This window comes from Phyllobates terribilis, unplaced genomic scaffold (genome assembly GCF_046119375.1).
Source record: "Phyllobates terribilis strain yellow unplaced genomic scaffold, ASM4611937v1 Scaffold_2__4_contigs__length_985480577, whole genome shotgun sequence".
NCBI classification, from domain to species: Eukaryota; Metazoa; Chordata; class Amphibia; order Anura; family Dendrobatidae; genus Phyllobates; species Phyllobates terribilis.
Genome location: NW_027362762.1, coordinates 136,263,266 through 136,289,978, shown reverse-complemented (window position 1 = coordinate 136,289,978; position 26,713 = coordinate 136,263,266). Strand labels below are relative to the sequence as shown.

Genomic DNA, 26,713 nt, shown 5'->3' with positions numbered 1-26,713 from the left:
CATCTTTGAACCGCCACCATATTTGAATGTAGGTTCTGTGTTCTTTTTCGACAAGACTCTTACCCAGAAGGATTTTGGTTTACACATGTACATTTTGGCAAACTGTAGTCTTTTTTATGTCTCGGTGTCTGCAGTGGGGTCTTCCTGGGTCTCCTGCTATAGCGTTTAATTTCATTCAAATGTCGATGGATAGTTCGCGCTGACACTGATGCACCCTGAGCCTGCAGGACAGCTTGAATTCCTTAATTGGGGCTGCTTAACCAACATCCAGACTATCCTGCCTTGCAACCTTTCATCAATTTTTCTCTGCCATCCACATCCAGGGAGATTAGCTACAGTGTCATGGTTTGTAAGCTTCTTGATTTTGTTGCGCACCGTGGACAAAGGAACAGATCGATATCCAGATAGAAATATGCAAATTGCATATTTTCAGTCACATGACCAACCACTCGTGGCAGCAGAGAATCCAGACTGCACACTGGACTCACTGTGAGGATTCACAAGTCTGCAGTCACATAGAGTGCAGCCAGGAACCCCAGGCCTGGACAACCCATTTAAAGGTGGAAAAAAATCTGAAATGATTCTTCTTGATATATTTTTACATGACAAAAACCTGGTATTTTACAAGGGGTATGTAGATTTTTATATTCACATACATATATATACATTATATATTGTGGTAGATTGGCTCACTCGGCTGTTTAACGAGGTAGTCAAAGCAATGCTTTTCTTTAAAATCTTAAGCTAGTTTGATAAAACACGCCTAAATACATTACAGTCCATATAGTTGTGGGTTCCCACGCTCAGAAATCAGGGTTCAGCTCTTTAGGTCAGCTCTCCTTTAGAGCACACAGAACAATCATTAAGTCCAGAGGCTTCACGTTTACCTCCTGGACCACACCTTAGGGTGGAGATATGGTGAAGAGCCTTCTCTCCCAACTCTTTAGCTGTTCACAATAAACCTGTCCCTGTCATAATCAATTAACCCCTCTCAGCACATAAAATGCTAGAGCAAACTTTCAGGTTCATATCACTGAAGCTAATAACCTTAGTGAAACATAAATCCCCTCCAGCACATTACCAGTGACCCTCTCACAATATGTATATACAAGTGTGTGTACATATACAGATAATCTAATATGTACATACTGTATAAAATAGTCTACATACCCCTGTTAAAATGAAAGATTTTTGTCATGAAAAAATATGTGTAGATGGATAGATACATTTTTATGCCTCAACTAGAATATTTTAAATATAATGAAATTAGTTGTAATATTTCCAACAGTTTATGAAACTCCTTGAGATATATGAATACCTGACCTCCTCCATCCCCACACATCTACAAGTGTCATGTACTTTTAAGTATTGCGTATCTCATTATATAAAAGTGTATAATGAGTCAGAACCTCTGGGGAAATCACGTTTAATGTTAGATCGGTGCAGAAAAGAACAAATTGTAAAATCTATAATTTACGGTAGGCTGATTAAGGTATGTGGTCGCTTCAGAAATCACGTCTACCTAAACTCTTTTCAGTTTACACTTATAAATCAATATTAAAAGATAATTATTTGGTATATTCATGTATGTATAGTTGTAGTAATTATGAAACACCTGATAAGTGCACAGTATTGTCCTAATGTAGCTTCCACTAATGATATTTATTCATCATAGATATATTATGATATCTGTCTATTCATGTGTTGTGAAACATCAGGAACCATTTTGTATGTTTTTTCCTGAAAATTTTTCAATGCAGAGAAGTTCAAGTAGGAAGGAAAGGTTACGAAATGAGTCATGTAGCAAATATGATGTACTGAGTAAAATGTATGAACTTAGGATAAGCGTAAGAGGTTGACAAGAAGGGCGCAAACCGAGTGACAGAGATCAGGCGTAAAGGAGCTTGTTTAAGAGAATTGCATATGGCTTTCAGTTTCCAGGAGAAGATCATTCATATAAAATGGAAGAAAAGGCTCGTTTCATACAAGAAAACCTTTATCTTCCTACGCCAATTTTCTTATGTGTTTGGTTTGTGACCTCTAAACTGCTAACATCTGCACTACAGAGCACGTTGCATTAGTAGTCATGTTCCAATCAGTATAATTAAAACACTTATATAAACAAAGGTGCCAAGTGTAATAAAACAGGCCTGATATCCTCCCATTCTTATAATTAATAGAAAGTCAAATGAGGATAAGACAAGAAGATATTTTTCTTTGCCTCTGCTGTTTATCCCACACTTGTCAACTTTATATGACTGGCATCCCAGCTATGCCTTTTTTTTTAAGGCCAAACCATGATACCTTCCCGTTTTTTCCCTTTTGTTCCCTGCCTCCCCAAGACTCTGAAACATAAGAAACCTCTAGAATTGCTAGATTCCATAAAGTTTCAACAGAGAAGGGAGATGTTTCTACTTTTCCTTGAGTGCTAGAGGACTTCTGGTTTTCAGAAAGCCTCCCAGACTTTCCAGCTAAGTTGGCAAGTTTGATCAATCTCTTTGTCTGTTTGACTTTCTATCTGCTTGTCTATCCTACAACATTTCTTGGTTTTCTTTTGCCCCTTTTCACAAATCCTCAGAGTTAGACAGTAGAGAAGAGGTACTCATTAACCGGTTCAGGACCGCCCACTGTACATAAACGTCGGCGCTGACTGGGCTCTGTGCAGCGCCGATGTTTAAAAACGGTGGGTGGTCCCACAGGGCTCAGGACCCCAGGGTCCTGCAAGCACTGCGGTTCCAGTGCAGAGCGATGGCTCTGATAGGGGACATCATCGGGACCTGATTGGATCTGGTCCCAATGATGTTAACCCTTTGCTATCTTCTATATGCTATTTGCCATCTTCTATATGCCGCGATCTATAGTGATCGCGGCATATAGAAGATAGTGAGAGGAGAGGGGGTCGTCAAGTTACCTCTCCGACGGCCCCCTGATAGCTATCAGGACCTTCCGTTGTTATGGCAGCTGGAGGTCACATGACCGCCTCCAGATCTGCCATATATAGTGTCCTGCTAGGCTCAGCCTGCAGCTGAAGCCTGGCAGAAGATACTGACTGTGAAACAGTCAGCAAAGATGTCATGTAATGTAATACATGTCTATTACATTGCATGACATCAGTGATTAGAAAAATAAACATTAATGTCCCATACAGGGACTAAGTAAAAATGTAAAAAAAAGTCCAAAAAATGTTTTCAAACTGTTAAAAAAAAATCACAAAATAAATAAAAATATTTATGCAAAAACAAAAAAAGTACACATATTTGGTATCGCCGCGTCCGAAACAACCCGAGCTATAAAACTGTCACACTAATTAACTCCTTCTGTGCACACCGTAATAAAAATAAATAAAAAACGGAGCAAAAAACTATGCTTTTTCATCATATCGCCAAACAAAAAGTGGAAAAAAATGCGATCCAAAAGCAAAATGGAAATAAAAATTGTACCACTGAAAACGTCATCTTGTTCCGCCAAAAAAAGGCCACCATACAGCTCCATCAGCCGAAAAATAAAAAAGTTCTAGCGCTCAGAATAAAGCGATGCAAAAAAATATATTTTTTCTATAAAATTGTTTTATTGTGTAAAAGCGCCAAAACATAAAAAAATATACATTAAGTGTAGTATCGCTGTAAACGTACTGACCCGAAGAATAACACTGACTTATCACTTTTACCACACGCAGAACGGCATAAAAAAAAACCTCAAAAAACAATTCCTGAATTGTTGGTTTTTGTTAATTTTACCTCCCAAAAAACGGAATAGAAAGCGATCAAAAAATGTCACGTACCCAAAAATGGTACCAATAAAAATGTCAACTCGTCCCGCAAAAACAAGCCATCACATGACTCTGTCGGCCGAAATATGGAAAAATTATAGCTCTCAAAATATGGCGATGCAAAAACTAGATTTTGCAAAAAAAAGCGTCTCTTAGTGTGTGACAGCTGTCAATCATAAAAACCCGATATAAATCTGGTATCTCTGTAATCGCACCGACCCGAAGAATAAAGTAATCTCATCACTTATACTGCGCGAGGAACGGCGTAAAAAATAAATAAAACCAATTCTTCACCTGCTACTGATTTGTTTATTATGTCTCCCAAAGATTGCTGTAAGGCTCTGCTCACATTTATCCTGCGCTCTGCGCTGAGCACTTACACCAGAGTTTCCGTGTAAATCTCTGAAATACGTGATTCAGACGGAACCCATGACGGAAGATTCCCTGTAATGAGGCAGATATAGGCCACTGTGGATGCCATCTGGCCTGTGATCCCACAGTGTCAGTTTTTTTAGGCGTGCATAAAAGTGCGGTTGGCCACAGTTTTGTGCACTTCTGAAAAAAAGGACACCGCTAAACAAAGGCCAGACGGAGTCCAAAGTAACTCTGCTGCCTCATTACAGTGAATGGATCCCGCAGGGGTTTCATCTGAATTACATCACTTGGAAATTTAGATGGAAACCCCGATGTAAGAGCTCAGCCTAGAGAGCCGGATAAATGTTACGTAAAATGTTCCCAATAAAAGCTTCAACTCAGTCCTCAAAATAAGCTAGTCCCCACTCAGGTCCGTCATCTGTTAAAAATATAAGGGACTTCCAAGTTACTGGTAGCAGAAAGGCTCTGGAAAAGCAAAATGGCCCTTGCCCCCCAAAAGAAATTCAGAAAATGTTGTGCTCCCAAATCCAGATGCCTATTCTACAATAATTTGTTCTCCAATTGTCAAATAGCACTCCGTCCCCCCCAGATCTCACTGTATGGCTGAGCGGTACGATACAGCCACATATGGGGTATTGACACTTTTAGAAGAAATTGTGTGACACATTTCGGCACCATTTTTACCCATTGCCCTGTGTGAAACTGTAAAATCTGAGGGTAAAACATTTTTTTGTGGTAAAAATATAATTATGCTTTTTTCACTGCCCAATGGTATAAATTAAAAAATTAAAAAATACTCACTACTTCCCTAGATGAATTCCTTGAGAGGTGTAGTTTACAAAATGGGGTCACTTGTGGGGGTTTCTGCTGTTTCGGCATGTCAGCGACTCTTCAAATGTGACATGGTGTCTGCAACCTATCCCAGCCAACATAGCGCTCCTTTCTCTTCCGAACCCTGCCGTACATACACCAAAGCAGTGGTTTTCCCCCACATATGGGGTATCGGCGTACTCAGGAGAAATTGCACAACAAATTTCACGGTGCAATTTCTCCTGTTATCCTTATGATAATGCAAAATTAGGGAATGAAAAACATTTTTTGTGGGAAAAATGTGAAAATTTTATTTTTACGGCTCAATATTATAAACTTCTGTGAAGCACCTGGGGGTGCAAGGTGCTCACCACACATCTATATAAGTTCCCTAAGGGGTCTAGTTTCCAAAATGGTGGCACTTGTGGGGGGTTTCCACTGTTTAGGCACATTAGGGGCTCCCAAAATGCGACATGGCGTCCGCTAATTATTCAAACAAATTTTACATTCAAAAAGTCAAATGGCGCTCCTTCCCTTTCAAACCCTGCCGTGCGCCCAAACAGTGGTTTGCCTCCACATATGGGGTATCGGCGTGTTCAGGAGAAATTGCACAACAAATTTCATGGTGCAATTTATCCTATTACCCTTATGATAATGCAAAATTAAGGGATGAAAAACGTTTTTGTGGGAAAAATGTGAAAATTTTATTTTTCCAGCTCAATATTATAAACTTCTGTGAAGCACCTGGGGGTGCAAGGTGCTCACCACACATCTAGATAAGTTCCTTAAGGGGTCTAGTTTTCAAAATGGTGTCACTTGCAGGGGGGTTCCACTGTTTAGGCACATCAGGGGCTCCCCAAATGCAACATGGCGTCCGCTAATTATTCAAGCAAATTTTACATTCTAAAAGTCAAATGGCGCTCCTTCCCTTTCAAACCCTGCCGTGCGCCCAAACAGTGGTTTGCCTCCACATATGGGGTATCGGCGTGTTCAGGAGAAATTGCACAACAAATTTCATGGTGCAATTTATCCTATTACCCTTATGATAGTGCAAACTAAATTAAGGGATGAAAAACATTTTTGTGCGAAAAATGTGAAAATTTTATTTTTACAGCTCAATATTATAAACTTCTGTGAAGCACCTGTGGGTTCAAGGTGCTCACCACACATCTAGATAAGTTCCCTAAGGGGTCTAGTTTCCAAAATGGTGTCACTTGTGGGGGGTTTCCACTGTATAGGCACATCAGGGGCTCTCCAAACGCAACATGGTATCTGCTAATTATTCAAACAAATTTTACATTCAAAAAGTCTAATGGCGCTCCTTCCCTTCCGAACCCTGCAGTGCGCCCAAACAGTGGTTTTCCCTCACATATGGGGTATCAGCGCGCTCATGAGAAATTGCACTACAGATTGTGTATTCCATTTTTTCCTGTTACCCTTGTGAAAATAAAAAAATTGGGTCTAAAGTAACATTTTTGTGAAAAAAAGTTAAATGTTCATTGTTTTCTTCCACATTCCAAAAATTCCCGTGAAACACCTGAAGGGTTAATAAACTTCTTGAATGTGGTTTTGAGCACCTTGAGGGGTGCAGTTTTTATAATGGTGTCACTTTTGGGTATTTTCTGTCATGAAGGCCCCTCAAAGTCACTTCAAATAAGATGTGGTCCCTAAAAAAATGGTTTTGTAAATTTTGTTGGAAAAATGAGATATCGCTGGTCAACTTTTAACCCTTATAGCTTCCTAACAAAAAAAAATTTTGGTTCCAAAATTGTGCTGATGTAAAGTAGACATGTGGGAAATGTTATTTATTAACTATTTTGTGTGACATACCTCTCTGATTTAAGGCCATGAAAATTCAAAGTTTGAAAATTGCAAAATTTTCAAAATTTTTGCCAAATTTCCGTTTTTTTCACAAATAAACGCAAGTGATATCGAAGAAATTTTACCACTATCATGAAGTACAATATGTCACGAAAAAACAATCTCAGAATCAGTGGATCCGTTGAAGCGTTCCAGAGTAATTACTTCATAAAGTGACAGTGGTCAGAATTGAAAAAAATGGCCCGGTCACGAAGGCAAAAACAGGCTCTGGCGCGAAGTGGTTAATAGTATAGTAATAATAATATATAGTATAGTAGTAATAATATTGGACAGGTAAATATCAGCAATACGGTGCATATAGTTTAACTTGTCTTGAAATGTGGGAATCTGCCACATGCCATTACTATCACATATTGGAATTCATACATGAGTAATCATGAAAAAGTAAACAGTGACGTCACTTGCGGGGGTGGCGCTGGTCTCTGGTCTCTCTTACACTACACACTAATAGTGCGCTCTCCTGTCGGCTCATTATTGCTGATCTGATTGTGTAGAACGCACAGTGCACATCGCGCAGGGACTAGCCCAGCCCCTGAAGCAAGCATCACTGATGACGCTTCGTTTCAGGGAGGGGGCAAGGGCTGCAGCAGAGACTGTAGCCTCAGCCCCCTGATGACGCTTTGTTTGAGTATCCCAGCATGCTCTTGGATTCTCAAACAAAGCGTCATCAAAGAGCAAGTAGTAAAAAAAAAGCAGTTAGTGTAGCTATGGAAGGATAGGATAGGAAAATTTTAATTCAATTATGCAAAACATCCTATTTTTTTCAAGAAACACCAAGAATTGGGCATCATTGAGGACTGCAGATGCATTGTCGGCCAAGGAACCTTAGTGCTGCAGATGAAAGACTTATCATCTTACTTCGACAGTACTGTCAATGTGGTTTGTAGTTAGTGAGCTAACAAATAACATTGCGATAACAGAGTAATTCTATAACTTCTTTAAGGAGTTTGGGTTTCCTTCCAGTCCTGGTATATGTAGGTGCCCAAGCCTAGGGTCACACGACTGTATTTTCTTTCATCCGAGAGAATCTGGCCGATTATGCTAATCACACTCTGATCATTCTCTGATGAGAAATTGATCATGGTGTGATCCAATTTGCCCGGATTAGGAGAATATTGAAAAAACAATTCTCCATCTTCTCCATTCTGTCAGTCTGTGAAAATGTCATCCGAGTGCAGTCCTATTTTTTTCTAAAAACTCATTGACTTGCATGGACGAGTGCGACCAGAATATCAGATGTAGATCACGCATGCTGTAATTTTTATTTTCCTTGAATAGACTCAGTCCGAGGAAAAAAATCGTACATGTGCATGGATCTAGAGAATAACATTGGTCCGAGTGCAATCCAATATTTTGTCGGATTGCACTCGGACTGAAAATACAGTTGTCTGCACGAGATCTAATGTAGAAGCATTTGATTATATTTCACAATGGTGTATGGACTAAAGTGCAGATATATTTTATCTAAACACAAAGTGGCAAACTTTTTCTTTGAAATTTTGTTTTTTATTGAAAACTTTAACCATTTTCTAAAATGACAGATAATACAAACTCACAAAATTTCCACTGCCACCTATACAAAAATAATTGGCACATACAGAGCAGGAAGCCATGGAGTATCCCAAAGAAAAGAATATGCTGTAACTCCTTTTAGCTCCTGAAGTTCCCTCTCTTTCACCAAACCCTACAGATCAGGGTAAGGTGAGGCATTCCGTATGACATTATTCTAAATTTATGGGCCCCCAAAGCTTCAAATGGACTAGATAAACTAAGATGCTGTTGCATCCCGAGTCCTCCTATCCAAAGATATGCTGTAACTGTGCTGCCAAAACATACACCCAAAGACCATCAAACCCCCATAATTTTTCCCCTTTGCAGAGTTTCCAATTTGATACAGGTTGGATGCTTATTCCAAATAAGTTTTCTGAAAATAGAGTTCATTTTGTGGAAATACTGTAGTGGTATCCACATCAAAAAATTGTGTAGCATACTTGAATGTACCAATACCAACAGAAGGGGCCTAGACCAAAGCACCATCTTCTGTTTAAATTTCATAACAATTGGTGTCAAATTTAACTTCTCGTAATCTGTAAAAGTGTCCATTATCTTTGCTTTAAATATTGGAACTCTAAGACCACCTGAAGACCGGAGCTTTCATAGATGGACACATTTTGTATATTATCCACAGGGAGTAGAGCAGATTTAGACCAGCTGATGGTCGAACCAGAGTAATAGCCCAAACTTTCAATTACGGACATTGCAATTGGGGAGGATTGGTCTACTAAAAATAACAATTGGCATAAATAGCTACCATTTTCCTCCACATCTCCTCGCCGAGAACCAAGAATGTCTGGAAGCCCTATCATAATTGCTCCAAGCAGCTCTATAGCTATCACAAAGAGCAGGGGAGATGAAGGACATCCCCACCAAGGTAGACTCTGTGAGTGAACCGTTAATTTGTAACCTCGCCCTTGGTTCTTGATATAGCAATTTAATAGATAATCTGAGGTTTAGATAAACTGAGGTCCCAAATGTGGCAAAATTGCTGTCTGTATAGTTGTTTCCTCTTCTAAGTTAGGGCAAAATGTTCATACACAACTCCACCAATTTCACCGTCTATTTGAGTTTTACCAAAATAATCCAATGTTTTCGTCTCCCTTTCAAATAATGGACGCACTGCACAAAAACAGCATATGGGAGTAATTTAGTTTTACTGTGTAGCAATTTCACAATAATTGTTTTTTTACAGTTTTAATGTCCCTTTAAATGGATAGCTTTGTAAGTAATGTGTGGAGCAATCTATGTAAGGCTATATTACTTTGTTATCTGTTTCTTGGTACAAATATTGGAAATTAAGCATAATTTCCAGCATGAGAGCTGGAATTGTTCCATCTTTCTAACAGCTATTTATGCACTTGACTTGCAAGAATACGTCTGATTCTATTTTAAACCAATTAATGACCTCTTCAGTCACAATAAGCCGGGTAATGAATGCAATGGATTAACTATGCACAAACAGTAAAGAAGTGCTTTCCATTATTTGTGCCTTAACAATTCGACTTGTCTTTCTTTGTGAACCTGGACTGGCTACTTTATCTCTCACTGCTTCTAAGGCTGAGCGTTATCTCTGCAGGACAAGCTGATTACATCTAAAAATTCTATGAAGAGATCTGGGTCCTGAAATAAAATTTAATTGCGTATCCATTTGGCCCGTAGCACGTGAATTGTCAGAGGACGAGCCGTTATTCACGGTTATATGACATTTATGATTTTTTAGGCCTCTGTCTCACTTCCTTTCTCGTTATTTTGTAGAATATATCTAGATTTCCCTTGTCTTGTGAAGGAGTGACATATCTCTTTTCTGGGTATCAGGAGAACCATGGATTATTAAACTTGAGAGGACAATAAATTCATGATTTTGCCAAAAAATATTTCATTGATTTAATTCTTATACACTGCAAGCAGAATCCCAGAATGACAATTCTTCAGTCTCTTTTATGATTTTTTTTTTTTTTATTCCTGTCTCAGGTTTTTACAAGATACGGGAAGTGCTACACTTTTAATTCAGGCCAGAATGGACGTCAACCATTTATAACTACAAAAGGCGGCACGGGGAATGGTCTAGAGTTAATGCTGGATATCCAACAAGATGAATATTTACCAGTGTGGGGAGAAACAGGTCAGTAGGATTCATGTTTTTGTCTTCATTGGCCTGACCCATTTTCACAAAGAAGCTGATCGCCTACTGTGTATCTACTCTGCAGATGAGACCTCGTTTGAGGCAGGAATCAAGGTTCAGATTCACAGTCAGGATGAACCTCCTTTCATTGACCAGTTGGGATTTGGCGTGGCACCTGGATTCCAAACATTTGTGTCTTGTCAGGAACAACGAGTGAGTACATATTTTACTTTATATTATATATATCATGAAATGGCCAAAAACATATTTTAGGTTTGGATTAGCAGAACTTGTGACTCGGAAAGTTCAGTAGAGCTTCTTTGCAGCATTGGTGCTATGGCTTGGCACATTTACAGTAATTACAGTGCCTACAAGTAGTATTCAACCCCCTGCAGATTTAGCTGGTTGACACATGCGGAATTAACTTGGCATTGTGACATTTGTACTGTAGATCAGCCTGGAAGTGGGAAATGCACTGCAGCAAATATTGTTTTTGTTTGTTTTTTTTTGTTTTTTTTTTAAACGTTAAAAGTTAATTCAGAGTGTCATTTATTATTCAACCCCTCAAACCACAAGAATTCTGTTTGGTCCCCCTAAAGTATTAAGAAGTAGTTCAGGCACCAAGAATAATGAGCTTCACATGTGTGGATTAAAGATCTCTTTTGCCAGCCTTTTCTGACTATTTAAGACCCTCCCCAAACTTGTGAACAGCACTCAGACATGGTCAACATGGGAAAGACAAAGGAGCATTCCAAGGCCATCAGAGACAAGATCGTGGAGGGTCACAAGGCTGGCAAGGGGTACAAAACCCTTTCCAAGGAGTTGGGCCTACCTGTCTCCACTGTTGGGAGCATCATCCGCAAGTGGAAGGCTTATGGAACTACTGTTAGTCTTCCACGGCCTGGACAGCCTTTGAAAGTGTCCTCCCGTGCCGAGGCCAGGCTTGTCCGAAGAGTCAAGGCTAACCCAAGGACAACAAGGAAGGAGCTCCGGGAAGATCTCATGGCAGTGGGGACATTGGTTTCAGTCAATACCATAAGTAACGTACTCCACCCCAATGGTCTCCGTTCCAGACGAGCCCGTAAGGTACCTTTACTTTCAAAGCGTCATGTCAAGGCTCATCTACAGTTTGCTCATGATCACTTGGAGGACTCTGAGACAGACTGGTTCAAGGTTCTATGGTCTGATGAGACCAAGATCGAGATCTTTGGTGCCAACCACACACGTGACGTTTGGAGACTGGATGGCACTGCATACGACCCCAAGAATACCATCCCTACAGTCAAGCATGGTGGTGGCAGCATCATGCTGTGGGGCTGTTTCTCAGCCAAGGGGCCTGGCCATCTGGTCCGCATCCATGGAAAGATGGATAGCACGGCCTACCTGGAGATTTTGGCCAAGAACCTCCGCTCCTCCATCAAGGATCTTAAGATGGGTCGTAATTTCATCTTCCAACAAGACAACGACCCAAAGCACACAGCCAAGAAAACCAAGGCCTGGTTCAAGAGGGAAAAAGTCAAGGTGTTGGAGTGGCCTAGTCAGTCTCCTGACCTTAACCCAATTGAAAACTTGTGGAAGGAGCTCAAGAATAAAGTCCACATGAGACACCCAAAGAACCTAGATAACTTGGAGAAGATCTGCATGGAGGAGTGGGCCAAGATAACTCCACAGACCTGTGCCGGCCTGATCAGTTCTTATAAAAGACGATTATTAGCTGTAATTGCAAACAAGGGTTATTCCACAAAATATTAAACATAGGGGTTGAATAATAATTGACCCACACTTTTATGTTTAAAATTTAATAAAATTCAACTGAGCAACATAACTGTTTGGTTTGTAAGATTTATGCTTCTGTTCATAAATCCTACTCTCGTTTGCAGTTTGAAGGCTCTAACTTATTTGCATCTTATCAAACCAGCTAAATCTGCAGGGGGTTGAATACTACTTGTAGGCACTGTATGGACTTAAACTAGTTGTTACACAAACAAGGTCAATTTTAATAATAGATCTTGAAATAATAATAAGTTCCATAATTGGATGTGTTAAAAATTGTTCCTGTGCTGAGGTGATCTTAAAAATATGCCCCTGCTATGTCCTGTGTAATGTGCAGAGCTGCTCCAGTTCATGGTCAGCACATAACACAGCTCTTGGCCAGGGGCATTAGTCACTTCTGATAAGTGAGTATACAGACAACACAGCAGGGGCTCGAAGCTGCTACTCTGTGAGATGACACATTTCCCTGTCCTTTTTATCACAGGAGAGAGTGTTTCTGCCACATCACCTGTCTTGTGAGCTCATCATAAATCAAGTCAGTGACATATAGGCTCAGCAGCCACTGGAGATCCTTTGTCAGTGACTTGATTTATGATTAGCTTAGATGGGGCAGAAACACTCACTCCTGCGTTACCTCGCGCAGATAAATGTGTTACTTCAGGCATCAGTAGCTTTGAGCTCTTGTTGTTTCATCCGTATAGCAACTTATCATAATTGACTTATCCCCCCCCCCATCCCAGCCAGTAGCTGGGGTATGTGCCGACCATGAACCAGAGCAGCTCTGTATGGTGAGACACAGCCATTTCAAAGTATACAGCAGGGGCACATTTATAAGATTATCTCAGCACAGGAACATTTTTATAACACATCCAATTGTGAAACCTACTTTTATTCCAAGGTCTATTGATTAAAATGTACTTTGTTCGTGGGAAAACCCCTTTAATCAGTAGATTCAGGATTCACATTGGTCAGACCCTCAATGATCACACATTGATGCCACATACATATATTTTACATAATGTATATGTATTATATTAGGAAACTATGTAGCAAAAGCTGATGATTGTTTTCACGTTTAAGCACATTGAGAGCTGCATTGATATAAATGTATAAATTTACTACACTCAGTTATGTGCTATTCAGAATTTTTCATTAATTTAATTGCATGTAAGGTCATAACAAAAAGTAAGTGTACCCTGAATTCTAATGGTTTTATATATCAGGACATAATAAAAAAAAAATCTGTTTCTTAGAAGGTATTAAAAGGTATTAAAATTAGGTAATTGCAATCTCACATGAACAAAAACACATGACAAATTACACTGTGTCATTATTTAATTAACAAAAACTAAGTCAAAATGCAGAAGCAGTGTGTGCAAAATTAAGTACACCCTTATTGCCTCCATAGGAATTAAGAGTGTAAGTAGTCATGTTCTACTAATCAAAAGTCCAGGAGGAGAAAGAAACAGATATTCTACACGGTTCCTTATGTTCATGTGTACAATTCATTTATGAAATAAAAATTAAAATGACGGTTACACTTTAGGAGACCTGTGCATAAACAAATGCCCACAAGCTTCAATTAGCTTAAGGGGTTTGTCTACTACTATCATAATCCTTTTTGAAATACTGTATTCCCCAATGTAAAATAAAAACATCAAATACTGACATCCTACATCGGTGCCATACCATCAAAGTTGGTGCCGGGTCTCCCGAGGCTTGCGTGGCATTGTTATGCCATTTGAGACCTGTAGACTATGCTCACACTTCCTTTGGATGAAACTTAGCTGGCCAAAGGAAGTGAGAGCACAGCAGGTCAATGATTGGCTGCAGGACTTATGCGGCATAACAATGTCATGAGAGCATCTGGAGACCCAGGGTCAACATCGCTAGAAGGATGTCTGTGCAAGAGATGAGTATGTGGTGATTTTATCATATTGGGTTAATATGGTATTTAAGAAGTTGTCGCTTGAGAAATGGACAACCCCTTAAAGCAATGTTTTAAAGAGGAGTGGGTCAAAATTCCTCCAGAACGAAACTGAAAGTCATACAGAAAATGATTACTTGAAGTTATTGCTACTAAAGGCGTTCTCCTAGCTATTGATTCATAGAGTGCACTGAATTTTGACCTAGTTTTTAGTAAATAATTAATGACCCAGTACATATGTACACCTTCATGTGATTGGATGGCTTTTGCACTTTTACATCAAAAATGTTAACCAAGCACGGCAAGTTAAGTTTTTTACGCGTTCATTCATCCCAGTGAGTTGACACACAGTGTATGTATATATGGTTTAATAAGTCACGAGTTGTTGTTTATTTACCTCATTTTAATACTATATAAGGAGCAGATTTTTTTTATTACGTCCTGATACGTAAAACCACAAAATTCAAAGAGAATATACTTATTTTTTTCTCAAGACTGTATATCTAAGGGATAACATTTCTCCTTATGAAGACCACCAAAATGGCGAAGATTTATAGGCCATGTACCGCTTCTTGGGAAATAAAATATGCAAATAGCCTCATCACAGAGAAAAAGAACAGAGACTCTACTGCCACCAATTGGAAATACAATTCATTATCAAAACCCTTTAAATAGTCTTACTCTATGAGTTATGAAATAATGCCAAACTAGTTTTCCATTTGCATACAGTAGTTTTGCGGTTCTTGCCCCTCATCATTGCAGAACTGATGTATATGTCATGGTGTGCTTCATGTCAAATTATCTTGGCAGCTTGCCTGTCTGCATCAGTCTTTATCTCAGATTTTCTCTAACTCTCTTCCTCAGCTAACATACCTGCCCCCACCATGGGGAGACTGCAAATCTAGCACCATGGACTCGGAGTTCTTTGATATATATAGTATTTCTGCATGTCGGATTGACTGCGAGACTCGGTATCTGGTGGAGAACTGTAATTGCCGCATGGTGCACATGCCTGGTACTGTATCTTGTGTATTACTTTTATAATTACAAATTATAATGAAGAATGTTGACGCTTTCGGGTAATCTATCTCCGCCAAATTACTGTTGATTCTGTTAAGGTGGGTTAACACCAACCGCCTTTCGGCATTAACCTTTTCCCACCCTATGACGTAGCATTACATAATAAGCGGGTGATATTTCACGCAATTGAGCCTACACTTGGAGGAGCAGGTGTTAGCTCATACCTTGCTCCATCTGCCAGGTTCATTGCCAACACCAGTCCTTCTAGATGCCGTGTTCGATAGAGACTGACACATCTAGATTGCTGACAAAGGGAGGGGGCTCCCTCTTTTCCTCAATTGGCTCTTCTGCGATGCCGTCTCAGGGTGGCAAAAAACAAAAAACAGAAATACTGTTTTTTGGTCAAATCTTTTCAAAAAATTTAAATATAAAGTGATTCAAGAGTCAAATAAACCCCAGATCATCTGAAAAAACTATAACTTGTCATGGGAAAAAATAAGCTCTCACACAGTTACGTCAATGAAAAAAAATAAATACATTGTGGCTCTTAAAATGAGACAACACATAAAAACACTACCTCTTTGCAAAATTGGATTGAATTGTAAAAAAAAAAATAAGGATTACAAATAAACGATACATATTTGGCATTCTGCAAACAAAGCCAAACATAAACAAAATTATAGAAATTTGTTATTGCTTTAATCATACTGACCCACAGAATGAAGTTAGTATATCACATACAGTATACTGCACTGCTCAAAAAAATAAAGGGAACACTCAAATAACACATCCTAGATCTGAATGAATGAAATATTCTCATTGAATACTTTGTTCTGTACAAAGTTGAATGTGCTGACAACAAAATCACACAAAAATCATCAATGGAAATCAAATTTATTAACCAATGGAGGCCTGGATTTGGAGTCACCCCCAAAATTAAAGTGGAAAAACACACTACAGGCTGATCCAACTTTGATGTAATGTAATTAAAACAAGTCAAAATGAGGCTCAGTATTGTGTGTGGCCTCCATGTACTTGTATGACCTCCATGCCTGGGCATGCTCCTGATGAGGTTGCGGATGGTCTCCTGTGGGATCTCCTCCCAGACCTAGACTAAAGCATCCTCCAACTCCTGGACAGTCTGTGGTGTAACGAGACGTTGGTGGATGGAGCGAGACATGATGTCCCAGATGTGCTCAATTGGATTCAGGTCTGGGGAACGGACGGGCCAGTCCATAGTGTCAATGCCTTCATCTTGCAGGTACTGCTGACACACTCCAGCCACATGAGGTCTGGCATTGTCCTGCATTAGGAGGAACCCAGGGCCAACCGCACCAGCATATGGTCTCACAAGGGGTCTGAGGATCTCATCTCGGTACCTAATGGCAGTCAGGCTACCTCTGACAAGCACATGGAGGGCTGTGTGGCCCTCCAAAGAAATGCCACCCCACACCATTACTGACCCACTGCCAAACCGGTCATGCTGAAGGATGTTGCAGGCAGCAGATCGGTCTCCATGGCGTCTCCAGACTCTGTCACATCTGTCACATGTGCTCAGTGTGAACCTGCTTTGATCTGTGAAGAGCACAGGGCACCAGTGGTGACTTTGCCAGTCCTGGTGTTCTGTGGCAAATGCCAAGCATCCTGCACGGTGTTGGGCTGTGAGCATAACCCCCATCATGGAGTTGGTTTCTAACCGTTTGTGCAGACACATGCACATTTGTGGCCTGCTGGAGGTCATTTTGCAGGGCTCTGGCAGTGCTCCTCCTGTTCCTCCTTGCGCAAAGGCGGAGGTAGTGGTCCTGCTGCTGGGTTGTTGCCCTCCTATGGCCCCCTCCATGTCTTCTGGTGTACTGGCCTGTCTCCTGGTAGTGCCTCCAGCCTCTGGACACTACGCTGACAGACACAGCAAACCTTCTTGCCACAGCTCGCATTCATGTGCCATCCTGGATGAGTTGCACTACCTGAGCAACTTCTGTGGGTTGTAGAGTCCGTCTCATGCTACCACGAGTGTGAAAGCACAACCAACATTCAAAAATGACCAAAACATCAGCCAGAAAGCATTGGTACTGATATGTGGTCTGTGGTCCCCACCTGCAGAACCAGTCCTTTATTGAGTATATCTTGATAATTGCGAATAATTTCCATCTATTTTCTATTCCAATTGCACAACAAAATGTGAAATTGATTGTCAATCAGTGTTGCTTCCTAAGTGGACAGTTTGATTTCACAGAAGTTTGATTTACTTGGAGTTATATTCTGTTGTTTAAGTGTTCCCTTTATTTTTTTGAGCAGTGTATATGGGCTATGCTGTAAAAAAATAACATTAACTGAGGAAAATTACAACTTTCACTTTTTGTCACCTGGGACACATTAATTTCTTGAAGACACTTTTTAGGTCAAAATGTTCAGTAGATCACTTGATAAATGCCCTGAGGAGTATAGTTTAAAAAATGGGGGCCCTGCCTGGAGTCTCACCTGTACTGATACCTCAGGGGTTCAGCAAATGCAATATGGTGACCTGGAAACATTCCATAGAAATTTGTTTTGCAAAAACAAAATGAAGCTCCTTATCTTTTGAGCCCTGCCATGTGCCCAAACAGTAGTGTACAGGGCAGCACGGTGGCTCAGTGGTTAGCACTGTAGCCTTGCAGCGTTGGGGTCCTGGATTCAAATCCCACCAAGAACAACATTTGTAAGGAGTTTGTATGTTCTCTCCTTGTTTGCTTGGGTTTCCTCCGGGTTCTCCGGTTTCCTCCCACACTCCAAAGACATACTGTTAGGGAATCTAGATTGTGAGCCCCAATGAGGACAGCGATGATAATGTATGTAAAGCACTGCTGAATATGTTGGCGCTCGATAAAAATAAAGATTATTATTATTAGTGTATCACCCCATATATGGCAATTCCTTACTGAGGAGAAATTGCATAATAAATTGTGGGGTACATATTTTCTTATTATCCGCTTTTAAAACTAAAAAGTTTAAAGGGAACCTGTCTCTTCATTTGTCGATACTAAACTTTCTCCAATGTCTTATCAGTGATGCAATGTGCATAACTAACATCATGTTCTTAAGCAAAACGTACCTCAGGGGGTCTGCAAATGTGATATGGTGCAAAAAATCCAATCCAGCAAAATTTGCCCTCCAAAATCCCAATTGCAATCATTCCCTTCTAAGCCCTCCTGTGAGACCACACAGTAGTATACAACCACATTTAGAGGAGTGTTGTACTCAGGAGAAATTGTTCAACAAATTGTGGACTGCTATCTGAGTTGCTATCAATTAGCAGTTTCTGAGGCTGGTAACTCTGATAAACTTATCCTCTGCAGCAGAGATAATTCTTAGTCTTTCCAGGGGCAGTCCTCATGAGAGCCAGTTTCATCATAGTGATCGATTGTTGTCATGACTGTACTTAATAATGCTTTCAAGGCTCAAGCAATTTTCTAGCTTGACTGACCTTCATGTTTTAAAGTAAAGATGGACCGTCATTTCACTTTATTTAGTTGAGTGTTTTTTGCCATATTCCAGCTCAAAACAGTTGTGGAATAGGGGTCAGCACTATAGCAACACTGCAAAATACACCTGATAGTAGCAAACACTTTCTAAAGGCCAGTGATTCCACAAATGAGCTCTTGATGAGGCATACCTGTTCCTTGGAAGCCATTCCAGGTGACTACCTGATGAATCTGCTTGAGAAAATGCCAAGGGGGTGTAAAGATGTTATCTAAAAGATGTTAGTAAAGAGAGGGGGACTTAGAGGAAACAAAGGTATAACACATATTCTAGTTTCACTTGGGTTTCTTTATTCTTTATTTCCCTATGTGTTCATTTGTGGTTTTGCTGCATTAAGTTTGAAACTACAATGTGCACATTCAAATAAAAATAAGGAAACCCATTGCATGAACTAGGTTTGTCCAAACTTTCGAGCGGTACTGCATCAAATATTCTAACACAGTCCCTCCAGTCCTTTCATTGTGTTTGAGTCAGGTTCTATTCTACTGAAAGTGCAAAATATTATATGATAGAAAAAAACTTAATAGTAAGAAAAAAAAGCCTTTCGGGGGAAAACCACATGTGGCGCTATAAAAGTATTTTCCTGTTAGAGTTTCGAAAATCGGGACAAAAAATGCAACTCAATTTGCAGCTTTCAGGTGCAGCTTTTGCTGTTACCCCACTGATAAAGCAGCTTAAATTTTCAGTCTTGTCTTGAAACCAGTAGGACCACAAAAAGAATACAAAACAAGATGAAATTACTTACTGCTTTGTTTATCTATGGGGAGACTATATTACATATCAAATATATTACATGCGGTGTAATTATCTTATATAATCATTGGACACCACCAGAGGAGTCTGGCATAAAAAACACAGGAGCATTCAGCCCAGCAGAACTCTGCTTTGAATGAAGGACTGGGAGAGATAGTGATTGACTGAATGATCGTTCTCCCGACAGTTATCTAATATGTGTGGGGGGCTTTAAGACCCCATTATCATGTTGGAACCTAAACCTAGAGAATGATCTTTTGACTCCCTTTGTGGTATAATCCAAGCTTTTTTATAACATTCAGAAGCAATATTCTGATTCTTCAGGCAGTGGACATTCCCCGATAGCTGGGCTGTTCACTCATGAAGAGCTAGCATAAATAATAAATATAGAAATAAAACTGCTCCGCTTTATTACATCATGATCTGTTGTCCATTATAATTTTGATTAATATCAATATGCTTACTTTAAGTGAACCTCTATCACTATGAGATACCACTCATTTATTGGACTGTTACAAATTATGAAGGAATGGAAAATATTAAATTTCACTATTTCAGCTGAGTGATGGTTTTCTGATAACCTTTGGAAGAGAGGATGTAGCTGTTTACCATTATTTTAGAATTGAATGGGAGGAACTTGGAGCTAATGAATAAAGAATTTCTAACAAAAAAAAGAGAAAATGATTCTGAATATAGCAATTTCATGAATTACAAGAATAGAATTTGGAAAGCTGAAAGAACTCTAAACGAATCAATACAAGAAGCAGCGAGCATTTGTCTTGGCAGCTCAATGATGAGATTAATATTTACTAATCATAGGTTCGAGCTGTTCCAACTAACGTTACAAAAAAAGATTTGATTGAAAGCGTGAAATGTTATAGCTATGGGCTCTGATCCTAGAATAGTTTTCTACGCTTGTCTATATAAGTGAAAAAACAACACGAAAACACAATATATTCAATAAATATATTCAAAACATTCACCCACTAAAATACCGTTTAATTTTTAAAAGGATTATGTAGGAAGACAACAAAGTCTAAAAACAAATATGTCTTCATGGATGTGGCAGAAATGTTGTCACCAACCAAAGTAATATATCACACCTTTATACCTAACTGCTTTCTTATTTATGGATGTCACAATTATGTAAAGTGTGTTTCAGGTTGCCTACACCCAAAGACGTCATTGATTCTGTCCAAAACTGGACAACTTTATATAAATTCTAGCTGTGGGCAATAAGTAAAACCACCCCAAACCAATGGGGTTTCTGTTTTTTTTATAATACCTTAACTTAATAATACTACTGTCATATAGTACCTTCATAGCACTGGAGCGTATGAAGGACTCCCATGTCCCTCAATGGCAGATATGGGAGAAACCAAGATTAGGCATGTGGATTTCCTTTGTTCTGCTGGAAGGTAAGCTGCTGCCAACAGTGATTGGCAGCAGTTTGTCTCCTTTCCTTACTGAATAAAGATGCATACTTTGCCAGTGGATGTTGAGAGAGATAGCTGTTATAGCTGTTGGTGAAAAGACCATTTGGCTGAGATCTATCTTGTGTGACTGTCTTACTTTTGTAAACAACTGGCAGGACATCCACACGTCTAGTCAGTATGTCCACCTAGGAGTCATTTGGCCATAGATATAACCGTGTATTAGCTGAAAAAGCATAATATTTCATTGTTGCGATCATGAATGCGCTATTTCAGACCCATCTTCTGGTCATTATCTCATTGGAAGAGTTGTAAGGATTGGATGGCTTTGATATCTAAACTGTTCCATCAATGTTCTCCCTATAGCAAACAAATAGAGTAAATTGTCAGCACTCAGTATATTAGTTGTGGAGTTACCATGAAGGAGAGAACTCTTAAGAATACTTAAAGAAAACAGCAATCTACTGTTCAAGCTCCTTAGTAATGAAGAGCATTTTATTGGCAAATCAACAAATAATAATTCATGTATTAAATGCTTATCTTGGGCTCCTTCCAAGGCTTGATCTCAGTGTGACAGAATGCAGAGGAAAAAACTTTGGTTCCTAAGTTGGATTCATGATGGAGCTGCTGGCAAAAGTGATGGAGAGATGTGTCCTGGTGAAGAGGCATCACCACTTCTAGCAACCACAAGTTTTTTCACCTGCATTCTGTGACAGTGAGATCAGGACAATAAGCATTGAATACATGAATTATTATTCATTGTCTTGCAATAAAATCCTCTTTATTACCAAGAATCTTGAATTGGAAAGTGATGTTTTCCTAAAGTACAGGGGAAAACAGGAGATCACCAGATTTCTGATCTGCCAACATGTCTAGCTTTAAAGTGCATTTACACAACAAGATTATTGTGAACAAGTGTTCCTAGGAATGCTCATTTCATGATAATTGTACATTCTACACATGCTGTTGATTATGAAGCCTGTTCGCTCATCCGTCGGGTGACATAATCTTTTAGTTTGCACAAAAGATCATCGTTTTGGGCAGCACATCGTCCTGTGTAAACAAAGCCTGGGCTGCCGAGAATAATGGAGTCTATTCACACTGAATGACCTATCACTGATCGCTCAGGGGCCTGTGTAAGCAGGCTATTAAACTACAACTAACCGGCAACCATTTTGCCAATATGCAGTCTTTTAACGATGCGCATTGCACAGTGTAAATGGAGCTTTAGTCCTGGACATACAAAGCCAACCTACACGAAACAACCAACAATAAGTAATCACCAAGTGAACATATGGTTCCCCAGATAAATTCCATAAATACAATAGAGGTCTTTCACATTTTATGCACGTCTGATTCAATTAACGGTGAACAATATTTTTTCTTTGAATCATTGCAATAATTGAAATCCCTAACGTCTCTTGTGGACAATCCGCTATACATGTGCACTTGTGACCTGAGTATACAGGGCAGCTATCTACATGATAGTGTTATGGTCTATTTCAGTCATATTTACTGTATCTTAATTGCCTGGCACCCTGCTGGTGCCCAGTGCCCTGTTACTTAATTGTTTTACCTGGCTGCCTTGGCAAGCATTAGAAATACTCATGAAAGGAGCCTGGTACCTACCAAAAGGGACATTTATATAAGGCCCCGTCACACTTAGCGACGCTGCAACGATCCCGACAACGATACGACCTGTCAGGGATCGTTGCTGCGTCACTATGTGGTCGCTGGTGAGCTGTCAAACAGGCAGGCTCACCAATGATCAGGGGAGCAGCGACATCGTGATTGGTTGGAGGGGTTTTCTGTTTGATTCGTAATTAGTGCACAACGTTTAGTCTGTTAGTCTGTGGGTCGGGTTGTTTTGTTTTTTTGCACAATTGTTTGGTATGTTTTTAACTTTATACCTTAATAAATATATAATTTTAAAATGTCTTCCCTTTAGTTTATATACTGTGATTGGGTAAGATTAATAACATTTATTGTTGGCAGCACTATATGGGGCCCATTATACTGTATGGAGCATCATATGGGGTCCATTATTCAGTATGGAGCATTATATGGGGTCCATTATTCTGTATGGAGCACTATATGGGGCCCATTAGTCTGTATGGAGCATTATATGGGGCCCATCATACTGTATGGAGCATTATATGATGTCCATTATTCTGTATGGAGCATTATATGGCGTCCATTTTTCTGTATGGAGCATTATAAGAAGTGCATTATTCTGTATGCAGCATTATGTGGGGTCCATTATTCTGTATGGAGCATTATATGGGATCCATTATTCTGTATGCTGCATTATATGGGGCCCATTATACTGTATGGAGGACTAAATTGTCCTGTCTAAAATGAAATCTTTTGAATGCCCCAGGGCACACACTGTGCGCTGTGAGAATTCTCCAGTTTCTGAGATATTGTAGAATTTACAATAGATATCACTCATGTAATGTAAGAAGTAAGTGAAATCTTTGGCCTTGTACTATATATATATTTCTCTGCTGTATATCTGTGCATCATGAATCGTGGTATGTGTTAAAGGGGCCCACTGAGACTCTTTTTCCCGGGGCCCATGAAAACCTGGAGCTGGCCCTGTGTGGGGAAAACTACTGTTTGGGCACATGACAGGGCTCGGAAGGGAAAGAGCATGATTTGACTTTTTGAACGCAAAAATGTCTGGAATCGAGAGCGGATGCCATGTCGCGTTTGGAATGCTATTGATGTGCTTGAAAAGTGGAAACCCTCCACAAGTAACCCAATTTTGGAAACCCTTAAGGAATGTATCTAGATGTGTGGTGAGCACCTTGAACCCCCAAGTGCTTCACAGAAGTTCATGATGTATAGCCGTGAAAATAAACAAATCAAAATTTTCCCACAAAAATGTTCTTTGAGCCCCAAATTTAGCATTTTCACAAGGGTAACAGGAGAAAATGCATCATACAATTTGTTGTGCATTTTCTCCTGAGTACACCAATACCCAATATCTGGAGAAAATCTACTGTTTGGGCGCACCACACGGCTTGGAAGAGAAGGAGCGCCAATTGAATTCTGGAGCGCAAAATTTGCTGGAATCATTAGCAGATGCCATGTCATGTTTGGAGAGCCCCTGATGTGCCTAAACAGTGGAAACCCCCCACAAGTGACGTCATTTTGGAAACTAGACCCCTCAAGGAATTTATCTAGAGGTGTGATGAGCACCTTGAACCCCCAGGTGCTTCACAGAAGTTTATAACGTTGAGCGGTGAAAATAAAAAAATCACATTTTTCCCACAAAAATGTTCTTTTAGCCCCAATTTTTTTATTTTCACAAGGATAACAGGATAAATTGCACCATAAAATTTGTTGATCAATTTCTCCTGAATATACCAATACACCATATGTGGTTAAAACTACTTTTGAGGCACAGTGCAAAGCTCAGACTGGAAGAAGCGCCATATTGGAGTTCAGATTTTGCTGGAATGGTTTGAGGATGCCATGTCACATTGGCAGAGCCCCAGAGGTGCCAGAACAGCAGAAATCCCCATAAGTTATGTCATTTTACAAACTACACCTCTCAATGAATTCATCTAGGGGTGTAGTAATCATATTAACACCACGCGTGTGTCACAGAATTTTATACTATTGGGCAGTGAAGAAAAAATAATTACAATTTTACCACAAAAATTTTGTTTTAGCCCCAGATTTTACATTACAAAGGGAAATGGGTAAAAATGGCACCAAAATGTGTCACACAATTTCTGCAGAACGTGGAAATACCCCATATGTGGCTGTATAGTACTGCTTAGTCACATGGCAAGACTAGGGAGGGACAGAGCGCTATTTGTCTCCTGAAGCACAGATTTTCCTAGAATAGTTTGCATACTCCATATACAGTGCCCCTAAGTGTTAGAAGAGCAGAATACCCCCTCAAGTGACCCGATTTTGGAAATTATAACCCTTTGGGAATTTATCTACAGGTGTAGTGATGATTTGACTCCATGGGTGTTTCCAGAAACAAGCAGCAGTGGATATTGCTGAGTGAAAATTGCAAATCTGCTATTGCAGTACCTGTACATTGTAGTGCCCAGTACGTTGTAGTGACCAGTACATTATGCCCGGCTCATGCTTCTGGAGACATCGCTACAGAAATGCCAAACATGTGGATGCTAAATGTGGTTTAGGCACAATGTCGGACTCAGAAGGGACGGGGGCATTTGGATTTGGGAATGCAGAATTTGTTAGATTTCTTTTGGTGGGTGAGGAGCCAGAGCGCTTTTCCAGAGCCTTTGTTCTACCAGTAACGTGGATATTTCCGTTAACAAATGACGGACCTGATTGGGGACTTGCTTTTTTTGTGGATAAAGTTGAAGCTTTTATTACGAACATTTTACATAATGTTTGGGATCACATTTATCCTGTGCTCTATGCTGAGCACTTACATTGGGATTTCCATCTAAATGTCTGAATAACTAGGCAGAATGAACAAATCAACTGCAGGTGAAGAATTGGTTTTACTTATTTTTTATGCCGTTCCTCGTGCGGTATAAGTGATTATATGACTCTACTCTTCGGGTCGGTGTGATTACAGCGATACCAGATTTATAGATTATTTTTGTTTGGCTGCTGTCACTTACTAAAAGACACTTTTTTTTGCAAAAACTAGTATTTGCACCGTCATATTCTGAGAGCTATCATTTTTCCATATTTCTGCCAACAGAGTTATGTGAGGGCTTGTTTTTTGCGGGAAGAGTTGATGTTTTTATTGATACCATTTTCAGGCACATTACATATTTTTTCATTGCTTTTTATTCTGATTTTTGGGAGGCAGAATGAACAAAAACTAGCAATTCGGGAATTTTTTGGGGGGAATTTTTTTATGCTGTTCTGCGGGTGGTAAAACTGATAAGGCAGATTTATTCTTCAGGTCAGTACGATTACAGCGATACCACATTTATATCATTGTTTTATGTTTTAGCGCTTTTACACAATAAAAACTATTTTACAGAAAAAAATATATTTTTGCATCACTTTATTCTGAGAGCTATAACTTTTTATCTTTCCACTGATGGAGCTGTGTGGCGGCTTGTTTTTTTGCGGGACAAGATGATGTTTTCAGTGATACCAGTTTTATTCCACTTATTGTTTGGCGGTATGATGAAAAAGCATCGTTTTTTGCTTAATTTTTTATTTTTTACGGTGTTCACTGAAGGGGTTAACTAGTGGGACAGTTTTATCGGTCGGGTAGTTCTGGATGCGACTTTACCAAATATGTGTACTTTTTTTTGTTCATTTTTTTCATAAATATATTTATTTATTGGTACAATAGATTTTTATTTTTTATTATTATTTTGTGATTTTTTTTAAAAAAAATATTTGTACAACTTTTTTTTACTTTTTTACTTAGTACCTCTTTGGGACTTTCACTTTCTGAAGCCTGATCGCTTTATAAAGCATTGCAATGCTTTATAAACTGTCAGTGCTGCACGGACACAAGCTTGTTAGACCATGCAGTGCGCATAATCTAGCAAGCTTGCTAGCCCTGGTGGCCTGTATGTCGTAATCACGATGTTTTACATGCGTTTTCACATGCGTTTTTTCAAGCACTTTTCCAAGCGATTTTGAGCATCACTTGGAAAAGTGCTTGACAAGTTGGTCACACAATATAACTCCATGCAACCGGCATGAATTTATATTGTGTGACCAACTTAGATGCTTTAAATGCTGCATCTATAGTAAAAAAAAATAGAATTAAAAAGTTAAAAATAAAAAAAAACCTGTATACTCATCTCTCC

At 39.5% G+C, this 26,713-nt stretch overlaps 1 protein-coding gene across 1 annotated transcript in view; it reads left to right on the top strand.

Annotated features, from left to right (window-relative positions):
• Window positions 1-26,713, top strand: part of ASIC1 (acid sensing ion channel subunit 1) — a 457,916-nt gene that overhangs the window by 326,592 nt on the left and 104,611 nt on the right. The window contains exons 4-6 of the mRNA XM_073662834.1: window positions 10,364-10,514; window positions 10,600-10,727; window positions 15,079-15,229. Of these exons, the coding sequence (XP_073518935.1) occupies window positions 10,364-10,514; window positions 10,600-10,727; window positions 15,079-15,229 (430 nt within the window). The remainder of the gene's footprint in view (window positions 1-10,363; window positions 10,515-10,599; window positions 10,728-15,078; window positions 15,230-26,713) is intronic.